At 32.0% G+C, this 18250-nt stretch overlaps 1 protein-coding gene across 1 annotated transcript in view; it reads left to right on the forward strand.

Moving 5' to 3' along the window:
• Positions 1-17021, forward strand: part of LOC127733493 (uncharacterized) — a 48364-nt gene extending 31343 nt beyond the window's left edge. The window contains exons 14-25 of the mRNA XM_052242846.1: positions 51-365; positions 669-771; positions 1087-1192; positions 2049-2179; positions 5194-5312; positions 6684-6836; positions 7375-7558; positions 9774-9979; positions 10400-10633; positions 12816-12930; positions 14553-14709; positions 15516-17021. Of these exons, the coding sequence (XP_052098806.1) occupies positions 51-365; positions 669-771; positions 1087-1192; positions 2049-2179; positions 5194-5312; positions 6684-6836; positions 7375-7558; positions 9774-9979; positions 10400-10633; positions 12816-12930; positions 14553-14709; positions 15516-15639 (1947 nt within the window). The 3' untranslated portion in view covers positions 15640-17021. The remainder of the gene's footprint in view (positions 1-50; positions 366-668; positions 772-1086; positions 1193-2048; positions 2180-5193; positions 5313-6683; positions 6837-7374; positions 7559-9773; positions 9980-10399; positions 10634-12815; positions 12931-14552; positions 14710-15515) is intronic.
• The last annotated feature ends 1229 nt before the right edge of the window (positions 17022-18250 follow it).

Consider the following 18250-nt stretch of genomic DNA (forward strand, 5'->3'; position numbering starts at 1 on the left):
GTGTGTTTGATTTTATGATATTTTTTCTATTATACCTGTATAATTTTCAGGTTAGAGCTTTCTACACAAAATGTTCAAGTAGAGGTCGAGCCTACTGTAACTGTGGAGCAGCCATTAAATCAGGTGATGATGTCATCACGTTCCAAACCTGTCAGAGAAGTGGAAATAATGGTCAAGGACATGGTCATGGAGGTATCCTTGGATTTTTGTTCAACGGACTAACAGGCCATGGCCATGGACACGGACACGGCCATGATCATCACCATCACAGTACACCTGCTAGGATATCTGTCGAACTGTATAAGAATGGTGAACTGACACCTGGTACCCAGATCTTACGTATAGGGTGTGGCCAGAAATACCAGGTCTGTTTAACCCTCTTTTATTTTGATTAGATAAAGAAGTGAAATTATACTTTATAACTATTTTGTTAAAAAGGGAATATTATATCTCAGTTATAGTAGTAGAGCATTAAATTTTTTAATTTTTTAATCTATTGAATTTTCCGTGCTAAGTAAAAAATTTAAGGGCCAATTGAAAAATTTGTTCCAAACTGGATTAAGATTACACAAATTTTGGTGTAATTAGATTTTGATAAACATTTTGAAATCTTATTTATTTCTAGGAGTGCTGTTTTTTTAATCTGTATCTCTTGGTTGTCATTACAGGTGATTTTACCAACAGGAACTGTTATCACCATTCAGTCCAGCGGTACTCAATTCATTAATATTTGGATTAATCCATCCAGTGTTGATAGAGGTCAAACTGAAGGTAAATGTTTAAAAATTTGTCATGTAAATGTCATTTTGGGAATATGAAAATCAATCATTTCTCTGTACCAAGTTTTAATGAGGTTAGCCTTTCCTAATGATATTTACTTGCATAATAAAATTCAAAAATGCTAAAAAGAGTCCAATCAAGATACATATGAACTGAAACTGTTGCATGAAGTGATGAAATATCATTTTGGAAAAAAAATATAAAGTTAGAAATTAGTGAAAAATACATTCAGATATAGAAATGATCTTTGATGAAAAGTTTTAATATTTAATCGGTTACAATGAATATACTAAACATACATTTTAGGATTATGTGGCTCTTATGATGGAAACAGGAACAACGATGTATTCTATCCAAGCAATGGTCGACCAGACAACAATAAAAATCCTACGCGATTCTGTATGAAATGGAAGTAAGTAAAAACATTCATGGCCTAACTCAACGTTATACAGATTTAATTATCCTGTGGGCTTATATTTCATTCCCCTTGTTTGTTGGTTGGTCTGTCTGTTTGTCCATACAAATATTTCCGTCCCTTTTTTGTCAGGTAATAATGAACAGGATTACTTCATCTTTTGTTAGCAGCTTGAGAGTGATGAGTTGTAACATGTGAGCATATTAGGGATCTATCAGACACCTACTTCTGTTTTCAAACACTTTCGATTACAAGTGGGAGCTTGCTAAGCACACTAACAATTGCATTCTTGTTGGAATAAAGATCACCGACACATTTGATTACTGTAACATTTTGATAACATCAGTAAATAATTTAATTTTGGATGTAACGCGTCTTCTGATTGGCTGACGTTGTTTTGTTTATCAGCTCATAGACATTAATTTTGTCATGTGACCGTGACGTCATCAACGTTTTTTCATGGTTTACTCCGGTTTAAAATGGAATTTAGAATTAAATTATAAGAAATGACTGTAATATTTTTTCTGTCTATTCGAAATAACATAAAAAATGTGGTGCATACTTTGAAATAAACTGCTACGCGGGTTATTCAGTGTGCACCACATTTTTGATGTTATTTCTTCATAGACAGAAAAAATATTACAGTCATTCCTTAAATGTATTGAGAATTTCATACTTATTTGGTTTCCAGGAAAAATTGTGTATTGCAGTTCTGTTCGGACATCTTTAAAAATTGTCACATAGTAGATAAAAAATATGAATATATGTTTTTTTTTTTTTTTTATTTCTATCCCTTTGATTTATCATATACATATCATATTTTGGTTACCTAACTTTGATGAATTTTTTTCAGACAACCCGAGACTATATTTTATGGTGTCTCAGCAGAGACATATAACTATATGAATACATTCTGTAGCTGTATACAAAACAAGGAAGTGTTCTGTAACCGTGGACATGGTATCATGACATGTGCTAAATCAAGTATGTACACATTGGATATGTCTGGTTATTTCCTGATTTTTATAGTTATCTCCCCTGATGTTACAGTTGTGGTGGCCATGGTATCATGACATGTGCTAAATCAAGTATGTATACATTGGTTATGTCAGGTGTTACAAGATCATAATAGTTATCTACCCTGATGTTACAGTTGTAGTGGACATAGTATCATGACATGTGCTGAATCAAGTATGTATACATTGGTATTGTCTAGTTGTTACAAGATTATCAGTTATCTCCCCTGATGCTAAAGCTATAGTAGACATGGTATCAGGACATGTGCTAGATCAAGTATGTATACATTGGTTATGTCAGGTGTTGCAAGATTATAATAGTTATATAGCCTGATGCTATAGCTGTAGTAGACATAGTATCATGACATGTGCTAGATCAAGTATGTATACATAGGTATTGTCTAGTTGTTACAAGATTATAATAGTTATCTACCCTGATGCTATAGCTGTAGTAGACATGGTATCATGACATGTGCTTAATCATGTATGTATACATTGGTATTGTCTAGTTGTTACAAGATTATCAGTTATCTCCCCTGATGCTAAAGCTATAGTAGACATGGTATCAGGACATGTGCTAGATCAAGTATGTATACATTGGTTATGTCAGGTGTTGCAAGATTATAATAGTTATATAGCCTGATGCTATAGCTGTAGTAGACATAGTATCATGACATGTGCTAGATCAAGTATGTATACATTGGTTATGTCAGGCGTTACAAGATTATAATAGTTATCTACCCTGATGTTACAGTTGTAGTGGACATAGTATCATGACATGTGCTGAATCAAGTATGTATACATTGGTATTGTCTAGTTGTTACAAGATTATAATAGTTATCTACCCTGATGCTATAGCTGTAGTAGACATGGTATCATGACATGTGCTTGATCATGTATGTATACATTGGTATTGTCTAGTTGTTACAAGATTATCATAGTTATCTCCCCTGATGCTACAGCTATAGTAGACATAGAATCATGACATGTGCTAGGTCAAGTATGTATACATTGGTTATGTCTGGTGGTTTCGTGATTATTATAGTTATCTCCCCTGATGTTACAGCTGTAGTTGACATCATATTATTTGGTAGATAAAGTAGTATTAAATTGTGAATATGATTATAACATGCATTTTAAACAGGAGCTTTATTGTTAAGATTAAAAAATACACATTTTTCAGTAGTTTAATGTTTATGGAATTCAATGATCCTCAAAATTTATTAATGGGACATCCTGTATTGAAACACACTTTATATTTGACAAAAAAAATTGTTGTTTTAGAGATATGGAATCCTATATAAATGTAAAGAGTTTGGGATAATTTAAATAAATTTTGGGGTGCATATTTGATATCAGGTTCCACAAAACATTGTTTGAAAGAACCTAATTGCTTATTGTGGAAAACTGCTCACTCTCAACAAAACAAAATGCCTTTATGACAAGTCTGATCTGTGGTGGCTATTCATTTTTAAATAAAAAAATGCAAATTGGAAATGAAATGGCCTCGTGGAGGTAATATAAGCATAAATATTCATGAACAGTTTGATTACATAAATACCTAGTTGTCTCCCTTTTACTTTCAGTTGTTTACCAAATAAGTTTGATAGAATAATGAACAAAGTATCATCAGACATGGCCTATCCAGTATATTTATTAACACAAGGTCTGAGTATGAACTCTTATTTCTCCCTCCACTTTACACAATAAGTAAACGATGTGTGATCATAATGATATGGTGTTGGTATATGTAAGACAATTCTCAAAAACTGATACTATGAATTTAAGTCTCTAATGAGTCTATACTACCTATAAATGTATACATCCCGCCATATATAGTCTTTTGGACAAAGTATTCATTAAATCTTTATTGTCCCCCGCGAAACGCGTTGCAGGGGACATGGAAATACAGGGCGTCCATCTGTGTGTCCGTCCGTGTGTCTGGCCGTCCGGTCTTGTTAGTGCTCTCACAGGTACAATTCTTGCCAGATTTTTATAAAACTTATACTATAGGTTAATATCAGCAATATCTCGGACAAGTTTTATAATGGTGGCCGATCGACTTTTTTTAAAAGAGTTATACCCCTTGAAAATATTAAATTTATGGAAAATGGCCTTGTTAGCGCTCTCACGGTACAATTCTTGCCAGATTTTTATAAAACTTATACTATAGGTTAATATCAGCAATGTCTTGGACAAGTTTTATAATGGTGGACGATCAAATTTTTTTAAAAGAGTTATGACCCTTGGAAATAATAAATTTATGGAAAATGGCCTCGTTAGCGCTCTCACGGGTACAATTCTTGCCAGATTTTTATCAAACTTATACTTTAGGTTAATATTAGCAATATCTCGGACAAGTTCTATAATGTTGGCTGATCGACTTTTTTAAAAAGAGTTATGCCTTTGGAAATATTAAATTTATGAAAAATGGCCTTGTTAGCGCTCTCACGGGTACAATTCTTGCCAGATTTTTATAAAACTTATACTATAGATTAATATAAGCAATATCTTGGACAAGTTTTATAATGGTGGACATTTGACTAAATTTATGGAAAATGGCCTTGTTAGTGCTCTGATGGGTACAATTTTTTATAAAACTTATATTATACTACAAGTTATGCCCTTGAAGGTCTGTTTGAAATATTTAGTATACAATAAAAAAAAAAAATTTGTCCCCCGGGGACGCTTTTTATTTATGAATTGTTTTAAAGAACAACAAAAAAAAGTGGGGTTTTTTTTTGTTTTTTTTTATTTATTGCCCCTGGATAGATAAAATATGTGCAATGCGGGGGACATTGGAACTCTGTGTCTTTACTATTTATATTACCTTTAAAAAATCAAACCATAACTATTGCTACCCAGTCATTTGGACATTTGACCAATTTTATCATTGTAATAATGGCCGTCGCAAAATAATTGCTGCCCTTTGTGTATGTTTTTCATTGTATTCTATTAAATAAAAGCTGCTTTTTATATCAGGATATGACATAACTGCAACCATTCTAAGACAAGCAAAGATACCAAATATTGGCCACAGACACAGAAGAGATGTAGCTGATGATGATACAGTACCTACTACTACTGTTATACCTGTTCAGGTCTGTATCGAAAATTACACACAAAAAAAATCTTTTTAAGAGTTTTAAAAGTAAATATTTGGTGTTATTATTTCAGTAACTTCAGATTTTAATGTTTTTGTGGATACTTAAGTAACGTCGCAGTACCCAAATTGCACCCATTTTTCAAAAATAGCAGCGGAAATCTTGCAGGTTTTCTAAGACACTAAATAATTTGAATTTTTTATAATTTGCCATTATGCACATCTTTCAACATAGGTAAATATATTTAAATATGCACAAAACTGTCAAATTATATATCAACAGATGAAGTGTTCAGAGAAAAAAGTTAAATTAAAAGGAAACGTTGCATGCAACGTCCACAAAAAGTCAACTTTTAAAAATGAGCAATATATGTCTGAGTCATCTATTTCTTGCAAAATGATTAGTAAACATGAACAAGTGTCAAATTTTCCAAATAAAATGTGGAGAAATAAAACAAAACATCAGTTATTCGATTTTTACAGACGTGAATTCAAGCATTGATGCAATTTAGGTACTCCTCATTACAGAATCTTGGGTCATTTGGAGGTCGGTTCAAACCAATTTTTTCTATGATTCAGTTTGGATTCAAAAGTAATTTTGTGGAACTATATAGTAAGTAAGGATACAACTAAAAAATAAACGCAGAACGGAAACTTTTGTCTGAATCTTAAATAAACGTGGGTGAAAAAAGTGTCAAAGTTGGTGCAATTTGGGTACCCTCTCGTTACAGAGTATATAGTTTATAGTATTACACATATTTTAATATCTGGCTAAAAAAGGAAATTAACTTGTTGTTTATTAGTCTTATTGATTATTTTGTTCTGTGTGTTTTCAACATGGTACATTTTATTTCAATAGTATAGTCGAAGGCCAGACCAAATTAACTTTTGACTATTTAGTTTTGTTGTTTTCACTCCAAAGTTATAGAGGTTCAGATTCTTTTTGTAAAGAAAATTGTTTACAACCTGGAATGCCTTTTCAACTTCCAGCAAGTATGACCTATCCTGTTCAATATAGAAGGATGCATTTTATTCAGAAGATTATGGTACCTAAAGTCCTTCAGGATTCAAAACTTAAATTCCTTATCAAATAATACTGCAATGACTCAGCCAGGCATACTGTTAATTGTAATCTGCAATATATATTCAAGGTACTTTACTGAGGATGGTAAAGGGTTATTTTCATGCAACGTGTTTTTCCATTTTTATTTCACATGCAGCCATGAAAAAGTTTCATTATTCACCGTGTTTCATGAAATTGGTAAAAAGATTAATGTGCAAGAAATTTTTAATTGTTCGTGAAATGGCAATTTTATTTTGCGTTATTCCGTGCAGATACCCCCCCTTTATGCCCCTCTTTACTTTGTAGACAAATACAACAACCATCAATTACACCTCTACTGAAGCTTACAATAGATGCAAAGAACTGGTAGAACAAAACAAAGCAGTACAAACGTGCTGGAGTACTGTTAACAACACTCTCTTCAATACCAGTATGGAAAACTGTGCTGATGATTTAGTGGTAAATATTTCTCTTTATTGTTGAAATCTATTATACAAGTTGTTATAGTATAGTGTTAATATTTTCAGTATTGAATTTCTAAGCATGGAATTAGAGAAATAAAATAAGATATTAGGAATACAGGGTTTAAGATGAATAAAAATAGTTTCATGGTAAACATAAAAAACACAACAACCACATCTACAATGTGTCAAGCCTTTAATCTCTTCAAATGTAGAAAAGTTGTGCAAAAAACTGAACAGAGATGACCTGTATCAAGGATTGGCAATCAACACCAGATTTCCTAAAGGACAAACAAACATTAAGACAAAACTAAAGCCAAGCGCTGACCCTTTCCAATTTTGCCCTTTGTACAATTTTTTTGTAAACAATTCCTGTAGAGTGCTATTTTTTTAAGCTTTGTCAAGAATTTATCATTGTTTTATAGTTCTAAAACTTCTATACAAAGCATACATTGATGGAAATTTTCTTGGATATTTTGCTCATTGTATTTTACTTTAAAGTTAACCATTTTGATAAAGTTTATCAATACTTGTAGGACTCTGGAGATGAAGTCTGGGCCTATGGTTATATCACTGATGTTGTAGAGGAATGTCTAAATACTCTGGCTAACCAGCAACAGATTGTTAATGGCACTGTTATGCAACCAAATGACACTGAAGCTGTTAATATGACAGAACTTTGTCAACAAGACTGTGGACAACATGGAGAATGTATTGAAGGTAAATGTGTCAGCCATGATGGGTGCTTATAGGGATGGGGTAGGGTTGGAGGGGATTAGTTGATTGATTGGTGTATAATGCCACTTTCAGCACTATTGTGCTATTTCTTGGCAGTCAGTTTTTATTGTTGGAGGAAGCCGGAGTGCCGATAGAGAAACACCAACCTTTGCCAGGAAAACTTGACAATCCTAGTCAATTAAAGGGGCACTAGCTGTCAAATTCATGTTCACCGATTTGACTCAAATTCTCATATTTGATTTATAACAATGTAAAACATTTATCCAAACTATTAAAAGTCTAATATAAACAATTAACAGGGCATGGGCATGATAATACTTAGCTTCGTTTCGTGCGTATTTGAGTCTAGACGCCATCTAATTAACTATCGAGTTGACCTCTAAAGTTATCCGATGACCATATAAGCGATGTAAACGTAAATATAGATATAAATAGATTAAGCGAACTCGTGCTATTGGATTTTCCTAGGTCTGTTTAATTTCATATTATAGATTAAAAATATATGTGTATTCTCATTTTTACCTGTATAAGAATGATTTTTTGTTTTTTTGTGGTCGTATATTGGTATGACGTTGGCGTCGTCGTCTTCGTCGTCCGAAGACACATTGGTTTTTGCACTCTAACTTTAGTTTAAGTGAATGGATCTCTATGAAATTTTACCATACGGTTCAATACCACAAAAGGAAGGTTGGGATTGATTTTGGTGGTTATGGTACCAACAGTTAAGGAATTAGGGGCCAAAAAGGGGCCAAAAATAATCATTTTTGTAACTTCCAGACATAACTTGTGTGTTAGTGTATGGATCTCTCTGACATTGTACCACAAGGTTCCATATCACAAAGGGAATGCTGGGATTGATTTTGGGGGTAATTGCCGCAAAATTGTAGGAATTAGGGGCCAAAAAAGGGGCAAAAAACAAGCATTTTTCTAGTTTCATGACAATAACTTGTGTGTAAGTGTGTGGATCTTTGTGAAATTGTACTACAAGGTCCCATATCACAAAGGGAAAGCTGGGATTGAGTTTGGGGGTAATTGCCCAAAACATTTAGGAATAAGGGGCCAAAAAGGGGCCAAAAATAAGCATTTTTCTAGTTTCCAGACAATAACTTGTGTTCAAGTGTATGGATCTCTCTGAAATTGTACTACAAGGTACCATATCACAAAGGGAAGGCTGGGATTGATTTTTTGGGGAAATTGCCTCAAAATGTTAGGAATTAGGGGCCAAAAAGGGGCAAAAAAACAAGCATTTTTCTAGTTTCCAGACAATAACTTGTGTTCAAGTGTATGGATCTCTCTAAAATTGTACTGCAAGTTACCATACCACAAAGGGAAGGCTGGGATTGAGTTTGGGGGTGATGAATCATAAAAAAAATTAAGGGAGTTCAAAAAATTTGGGGGGAGGAATTTTTTTTCCCTTTTTTTTCCTTTTTTTTTCTTTAAAATTTTCCATTTTAAATTGGTTATTTCTGATTTATATATAAAAGCAAATAATAATGATATGGTTTTAATAGGTAAATTAGAAATTTATAAGTTCTTAGACCACATTCATTCTGTGTCAAAAACCTATGCTGTGTCAAATATTTAATCACAATCCAAAGTCAGTTTGTATCAAGCTTGAATGTTGTGTCCATACTTGCCCCAACTGTTCAGGGTTCGACCTCTGCGGTCGTATCAAGCTGTGCCCAGCGGAGCATTTTATTAACTAGTATGAAGTTAGGTTCAAAATCAACGTTCTGAAAACCTGAAGTCAGTTTCTGAGAATAAGCTTTACATTAAGTCTTGCATATTTTGCCAATACTACAGTACTTTGGTCATATGTTGAATTAGTTAACAACCAATTTGTTAGGGGAAGGTGGTTAAGGAATCTGTAATGATCTTAGTGCAACCTGGCTTATAGTATGGTGATTTGATGGTGATGGGTATTTGGGGTGAAAGTTGGTACCTATTTTAATGGAGATTATATTTTTTTGGGGAATAGCATAATAAAAAGAATTTTCAAACTACTGGTATTGGAGTTTACAGAGGACCTGATGAAAACCAAAAAAGGTTTAATACATGGTACCAATAATATTTGAAACTCAGCTTCAGAATTGAAGAAGACATGCATACCAAGTGAACAAAGCCTTCTTAGATACAGGTAGAGTTAAGAGATTGGATATCAAATAATATTTGTCTTATGTGCTATTTTTAATTTCAGGTGTATGTAGATGTGCAGCAGGATACACTGGTCTTAGCTGTGATGTATCAGCAGAAGACACGGTTCCCACCATGATTATACAGCCTACTGGGACAGGAAGTTGTGGATGTGACAGGAGGATCACAGATGATTGTAATACTGTCACAGTTTATGGAGACAATTTTGTGGAGTCAACTACCCTTACATGCCATTATCAGTTTACACAGGTAAGAATTGTACACACTTTATTGTGTATGCAAAGATATATTTTAAAATATGCAATCAGCGACTTTCCCTTTAAAGCATCATACTTATTTTAAGTCAAACCTTTGTTTTCTGTATTTGTTGACCAACTAGCTATTCATTCATTTTAAAAGAGAGGTGAAAGATACCAAAGGGAAATTCACACTCATTAGTCGAAAACAAACTGACATTGCCACAGCAAAAAACAAAAAGATCAAAAGACAAACAATACTGTACAAAACACAACATAGAAAATCAAAGACTGAGCAACACAAACCCCACCAAAAACTAGGGGGATCTCAGGTGCTCTTAAAGGGTAAGCAGATCCTGCTCCACATGTGGCACCTGTCATGTAATTGTATATTAAAACGACTACTAAAACCAAAATACTGTATTTTTAACAGGGACCAGTGTTTGGTAAACCAGCTTCCCTTGGTAGATCTGCACCAGCCCAATTTGTCAGTATCAACCAGGTCACGTGTACTTTACCAGAAGTCAGAGATGGGGTGTACATATCCATCAGTAACAATGGACAGGGATACAGTAGTGACTGGTATCTTCACACTGTGTATGATTCTGTGTGCTTTGACTGTGCACCATCAGGAAAAACCTCACCAGCAATACAATATAAAAGAAAGGTATATTTTCAATGATTTTTTATATCATAACTTGTTATTTGAATAATATTGTTAATGTTTAATTACAAAAGCAGTAAAGAATGGCAAAGTCATGACAAACAAAGCTCTATTATATCTGTATTTGTTTTTTAGCTCACCTGGCCCAAAGGCCCAAGAGAGCTTTTCTCATCACTTGGTGATGAGAAAAGTCCGTCGTCTTTGTCCATTAACTATTACAAAAATCTTCTTCTCTGAAACTACTTGACCAAATTTAACCAAACTTTGCCACAATCATCATTGGGGTATTTAGTTTCAAAAAAATGTGTCTGATGACCCTGCCTGCCAACCAAGATGGCCGTCATGGCTAAAGATAGAACATAGGGGTAAAATGCAAGTTTTGTCTGTTATTTTGAAAACCATTATAAAGAAGATCTGACAAGTCAAAAATGTTTAAAATGTTGAGCTCTACTAATAGTTTGTTGACGTCAAAACTGTCGGGCGACTTTTTATAAGAGTTATTGCCCTTAACCCTTTCACCGATGAATCCCGGTTTACCTGGATTCACGCTTCAGACAGCTGACGATGAGTCCTGGTTTACCGGGATCAGAATACCTCTTTTACATTTCCGACTAAAAACATTAGAAACACAAGTTATCTTTCTTTGTTGAAAACCCGGATGGATGTGTAAACATGGCGCTTCTGTTTGTTGAAAACCGTGTCAAAATCAGATGAAATTTACGGATTTTACTCGAATTTGAAATAAGGAAACATTTTTTTTGAAAGAATATGGAAGAATTGAAGCCAGACTAGTATACTTTTTTGACATAAAATGCCGTTTTATGTACAAAAACATTTGGAATGGACATCGTTCGATGTAAGGAATTAGTACAACCTTGTTGAATTTTTCAAACTTTTGCCGCTTTGGGTTAAAAAATTACGATTTTGGGTCAAAAAGTCGAATTTTGAGAATTTCATCTCTCTAATGCCAAAAATTTGCAAATTTTGATTTTTTATGAAGAATAAATGATCAAAACATTAACAAAACTGTGTCCATGGTGTGAGTGAATAATATAAAGAAATAAATAACTACAGACAAGTTTTTATTGATATTTAATATGAAGATCTCCCACTTCTGTCATAATAGCCAGGGAAGCCATCATCTCAGAGTAGCTTATGTCAGGCCGCTATCGGTGAAAGGGTTAAATGACAAATTTTACCATTTTTAAAAATTTTTGCCTCTTATTGTGAAAACTACAATGGACAGAAAGAAACTTGAAGTTACAAAAATGGTCAGTAAGACAAGATCTAGAAATAAGTTTGCATGGTGGAAATCGTCAGTTGACTCCTTATTGGAGCTATTGCCCTTTGATGACGATTTTTACCATTTTTTTGCATTTTTGTCCAATATCTTAAAAACTATAATAGATAGATAGAAACTTAAATAATCAAAAATGATCAGCAAGACAAGATCTACATTTAAAATTATTATAGAGGAAATTCTCCGACTACTCCTTATTGGAGTTATTGCCCTTTAATGACGATTTTTTACCAATTTTTTGCATTTTGCCTTATATGATAAAAATTATAATAGATAAATAGAAACTTTATACAACAAAAATGATCAGCAATGCAAGATCCACAAACAAGTCAAATTTTGCTGATATAGTAAGTAGACTTTCACTCTTCCTAGGAGTGACTGCCCTTAAATGAGGAATTTTTTTTACCCTCTTTTGTGTGTTTTGAGCAAAAACTCAAGATATAGAGAGAAACTAAACAGAAAAAATGATGATTTAATATGTTGTTACTGACGACAAAATAGAGGTTAAGTTGGATATTGATGATTATTGCTTTTGCTGTTTTGAAGTTGTGGTCCTTGATAGATTATAAAATAGGCACGGAACGTTGTAGATCAAACCTTCATTGATTTAGCTGTGTTTCAGGCATTGTAACCTTATCCTCACTATATAACATGTTATCTGAGAATGTAATTTGAATTCATCCAATCTGAAAGTCAGCGACTCATTTCATAAAGAAATACTTGTAAGTCATGAACATTTCAGTATAACTTATGATCAATTTTTATTATAGGTTTTTTTTGTGAAAAGAGCCCCAGAATCTTAAGTTATATTACCAAACAGTTTGTCAAGATAGACTGACAATTTAGCCAGTAATAGAATAATCATTTTTTTCATTATTTTTGCAGAACAATACTTGTATAATAAATGGCCAATGTTTTGCTTCTAATGACAAGAAATTAGATGATGAATGTAAATCATGTGACCCATCTAATAGTGACAACAAATGGACAGATAGTTCAGGTATGAAACATACAATGTTACTGCTAATAATAATAAATAAGTTTATATCCTTAATTACCTTATCAATATGGTAATTATATATATAATTCATGACAGTAATTAACAAATACACATTTGTTGTGTTTGATGCACATTTAAGGATGTTCGTTACTCTGTTTCAAAGTAACAAGCTTTTTGAAAAACTGTCATAAATTGATAGTTTAATGAAGGAACTAAAAAGGCAGAAAAAAATGAAGGGTCCGTGTGCTTGTTTTCGAGATATAAGCCATTGAAAATTTGGCGGGAAATGATTCTCTCTAGATTTTTCATACATTTAACATTGGCACTCTTTTTCTTTCAAAAACATTGAAAAAATAAGGATTTTATATGATTTTCAAATATGGCTTTTTAAAGTATATGTAATAAAATTATGAAAAGAAAAGTAGGGGTTAGTGGACAAAATTTCTTAATGAAAAAACATGGATAAAACCAGAGGATTTCGAATGTCTGACAAAAAATCAAAAACAAGAGGAGCGAACATCCTTAAGAAGAATTTTTATTGTTTTTTATGCTTGCCTGGTTTTTGCAGGGTTAATTCACTTTATTGAGCACTAAATATCTTAGATAATCTTCATCAATAATACTTTTTATCTTTGAGAATATATATTACAATGTTTCTAGGAAAATGAAATCAACATGTTATTGAATAAAGGAATTGTCCGAGATCAGCTTATATATACAACTTCTTTCTATTGTATTAATTGACAAATAGTTATATTTCTTATCAGATGTTCTCAAAATGAAAAAAATTATTACTAGATGCCTTTATCAATCAATAATCCAAAACTAAGCTGTAAAAGTCCAGTTTGATGTGTTTTCTATCTGATACTTGTTGCAAGTTATGAATATTTGGTCTAACAGATACTGTCATTGCTGTTCTCGTTTTAATTGTATATAATATATAATTGCATAAATTCTTTAGAGAAGTAAATTTGTTGCCAAAAATGACCAAATCCATGTTCAGCATATAATATTTTATTTTTGTACTGGATTATAACACCATAATGTATAGGTACCAGAAATGGTGCATAGCATTTGTCATTCTTGAGTGAATTAGAGGTAAATTTAAACTTAAAGCATATACAAAAATGATTTTATGAAAACAGAAGAAAAGAAAACAGTCACCTCATCTCATTCACTTCAAAGTAAGAACTGATATACAGTAACTGATGTACTATTGAATCAGTATCATTTCAAATTCAACCAAGATGGTGTTTGTTTTGACTGTGAGCCCTGTTTCTGGTACCAGCAGTGTCAAACAATTGAAGTTTGTGTGATTAAGTTTCACAGGTGAGACATTTGTTTGTGTTAACAGTTTATTACTGTGGATTCATTTATTTTCGTTGGTACCAATTTTCATGGATTGAGGAAAATTTGCATTTTTCATGGATATTTAATTTCATGGTTTTGCAAAGGTCTACATACAAGCCTACAGAAAATTTGTAATTCATTGAATTTTTAATTCTTGGTTCACCTGTACCCACGAAATCCACGAAAATTGGTGTACAACGAATAATAATGAATCCACAGTACTTAAAATAGTTAAGGTTAATATTTATCAGTCCAATTATTTTTTTCTACAGATAAATCCTGTAAATGTAACAGTGAAACCGAAGTATCTAAAGTTGGAGCTGAGGAAGATAGTGTATATAATAAGCAGACAGTGACTATCCTGGCTGTTGTTATAGGAATCCTGTGCTTTATAACAATGGTATCACTTTTCTACAATTGTAAACTCAGGTAAGAAGACATAACATTAAATCTTCATGGACTTACAGGTACATGGACTGAAAGGGCAAACAAAATATCCCAATGTGCTGAAAAGACCCACGAAGTATCTGCACAGACTGAAAGGACAGACAAAATATCTACATAGACTGAAAGGACAGACAAAATGTCTACATAGACTGAAAGGACAGACAAAATGTTTACATATATTGAGGAACACAAATTATCGTCTAATATAAATTGAATGTTCTGGAAAATTCGGGTTCATCAAATTTTAGGGAGTTTGGTGTTTTATACTCTCCGAGAGTGAAGGATCACTAAGCACACAAAATCCATAATGAAAAGAAAGAAAAAAAAACACACACAAGGACTTGAAGGTACAACACAATTATACATAATTTTGGAATAAAGTGGATGTTTCTTATTCATGTATGATTCAGCATTCAAATGCACAATAAAAGCAAACTAAAAGACATTGAAATGGCAGCATGTAGTTATCAACAATGCATTAGTACATTTAATGTCTTAAGTATTTGTTGAAAGAAAAAAGAATTTTATTTCAGCAACATATGATAGTTTGGAGTGGGGGAGCAATACAAATTGTGAGAAGTTCTTTTGTATTAATTGAGACCAGAATTATTTCAATTCTTTTAGGGGAAGTCAGTTGAACTGTTATCATTCTTATATTCATGTTTTGTTTTAGCCCTAGCCCACAACCTCTCCCCTTTGTTTGGATGTCTACATTTAATTCATACTATGTCTTTTTCGTTAGCTTCATAGAAAACGGCAGTGTTTTAGATATTATAATTTTTTTTCAGGTCCAAAAGGTCACTATACCGTAAAGAGGAGTCTGCCAGTGATGATTCTTTCAGCCATCCACAGAAGAAGAATTATGAAAATCCTGGATATATGCAGGAACAATCAGGAAATGTTAAAATGTAACATGAGTTTTAGGTCAATCCAGGGATGTGGTCCATTATCATGTACAAAAATTTAAAAGTATATATTTGATATAATGTGATTTAGTATATTTTTGTAAAAACTAAATTTTCTTTGCAACTCAATTTTCAATGATTTTATAACAAATGTGCCAAATTAAAAACTTGTGGTCTATTGACCAAATTCAATTTTTTGTATTTTTATACTTTGTAATAGAGACATTTTGAACAATGCTTAACTTATTTTTAGCTTTTTCAAGCATTACATATTAAGGATTCTAGAACATTTTGTCTCTTAAAAGTTTGATATAAGGTGCTGTTATATTCCTTCTCAACAAGAAACAAAAATTATAGACATGATAGAGACAAGATGTTTTTACTATGATTTCTATTTTTGACTTTGTATGTCATTTGAAATGAAGTTTACCTCATGTATGTCTAGATTTCACAAATGTCAAATGGAGTCTTCTAAATAAATTGTATGTGCAATAAATCATATTGTTTTGAAAATGAATTTGATCTGCCAACTTATGTATAGAATAAATATAAAATAACAATGCAAACTTTTTATAAATCAAAATTTATGAAAACTGGATGAATAACTTTGTTTCTGATGGTTACAAGAGTGCATTTATTTGTAATGCATTTTCAATAGGGTACCAGTGGTGTTTTATATTTTATTTCTTTAAGAATAAACTAACCAAAAAAAGTAGTAGTTCCTGGTACTAGAAATGTCAGTGTTGTATTACAGCCAAAAAATACATGATCATGTTGCAGAAATTTACCTATAACGTCTTTTTTTTGCACTTAATAGGAAAGACAAAATTTTAATAGCCCCTCTGTAGATACATTGAATATATTGTTTACACTTTGATAAATATGAATTTAATTTTCTGATTTTTTAAGACCTAAATGGATAAACTTTCAATTGAAAATAACCCCAATACGAGTATCATCCAATCAGGAGTCACACAAGATTTTTTTCTGTCAGAGTAACAATTGGGGGTAAAAATTACTGGTAAAATGTAAAATGATAATTGCATTGTTGTAACCTGATCTACAGTACTTCATCAGAAAAGTATATTCATATATTTATAGATGTACAACCTTCTTAAAGAAGAATTTGTCAGATGCGTCTTATATTAGTGAGAAATAAATTAAAGTAAAAATAACTTTGGAGAGGTAAATGTGTATAATACCAGAATGTATACAGGAGATTACATATATGATTATAAGTATTTTAAGACATTGTGATGTATTTTTAGAAAATATTTAATTTTTTTATATTTAAACAATAAAAATCTTTCTGATTGTAAGTCCTTTGTTAAATATCTGTTATGATAATACACACAAAAAATGGCACAATAAACTATTATTTTCATTATATATGTTTGTTTGTTTTTGTTTTTTTTTAGATTAGATGTGATTTGTATAATTTACTTGTCAGAAAAAACTGTGGAAACCAATTATTGCTGAGCAAGTTGGATGTTACATTCATGGTTTGAAAAAAAATATTTGGAATATTTTAAAGGAGATATGGAGTAAAAAGTAGAATAACAAAAATAATACCGAATTCCAAGGAAAATTCAAAACGGAAAGTCCTTTATTAGATGGCAAAACCAAAAGCTCAAACTCATCAAAACGAATGGAAAACAACTGTCATATTCCTGACTTGGTACAGGCACTTCCTTACGTAGAAAATGATGATAGTAAACGCATACACAAAAAGTCAAAACAACATCTAGAGGACAACACACTTTCTTTAACCAATATTTAATAAAATGTAGGTGCAAGAGCTGATTTTGGAAGACTTACTCTGGAAATGGAAGATTGACTTTCAATCTATATTGAATAATTAGATAATATTCTGATGACATTAACACTCTTGTGAAAGAATCCTTTGTTTTGTTTCAAACCTTGACTCTTTGGGAATTTATTTCTTGGTTTTCATATGTAAAACATGTGTTAAAAGAAACGGGTTTGGAATTTATACACATTGAAGAAATATTCATCACATAAGATAACTAAAACTATAAGAGAACAAATAAAATTAAAATTGAAGCATTTTTATGACCTTTATCTTTTGCCACATTGTTAGCCTCTCCTAGATGCATCTTTTCACTGAACTATTTCTCTGTATATGTATTTTTAGAAGTTCTGAGAGCCTGCTTTACATGTCCAAGCAAAAATGTATGCTGGGTTACTCAAGCTAAAAATCTCAAATTATTTTTAAAAATACTTGTATACCTGCCTCTTTCTGATTATCATGACTTTCAATCTGGCTTTTCATCTATAGTTCCTTTAGGAATTTTTTCTAACTCTATTTCTTTCATAATATTTATGTGCTTAATTAGTCTTGAATTCTTATTGTTGATAAACATCTGACCTAGGGTACTTTAACAAATGAGTTTTAGTACATAGTCCCAGCATCTGGAAAATACAAATAAATACATATTACCATCATCCTAAGTTTCCAGTTTATTTGTTTTATTATTTTAATTCAGTTTCTTTCTATAATTTTTAGTATCACTGATATTTGCTATTTGTTTTGCTTTCTTTCTATGGCGTATGTGTTTGATGTTTTTTATGGGGGGGGGTGTCAATCAATACAATTA

This window comes from Mytilus californianus, unplaced genomic scaffold, assembly GCF_021869535.1.
Source record: "Mytilus californianus isolate M0D057914Y unplaced genomic scaffold, xbMytCali1.0.p SCAF_3, whole genome shotgun sequence".
Taxonomy (NCBI): domain Eukaryota; kingdom Metazoa; phylum Mollusca; class Bivalvia; order Mytilida; family Mytilidae; genus Mytilus; species Mytilus californianus.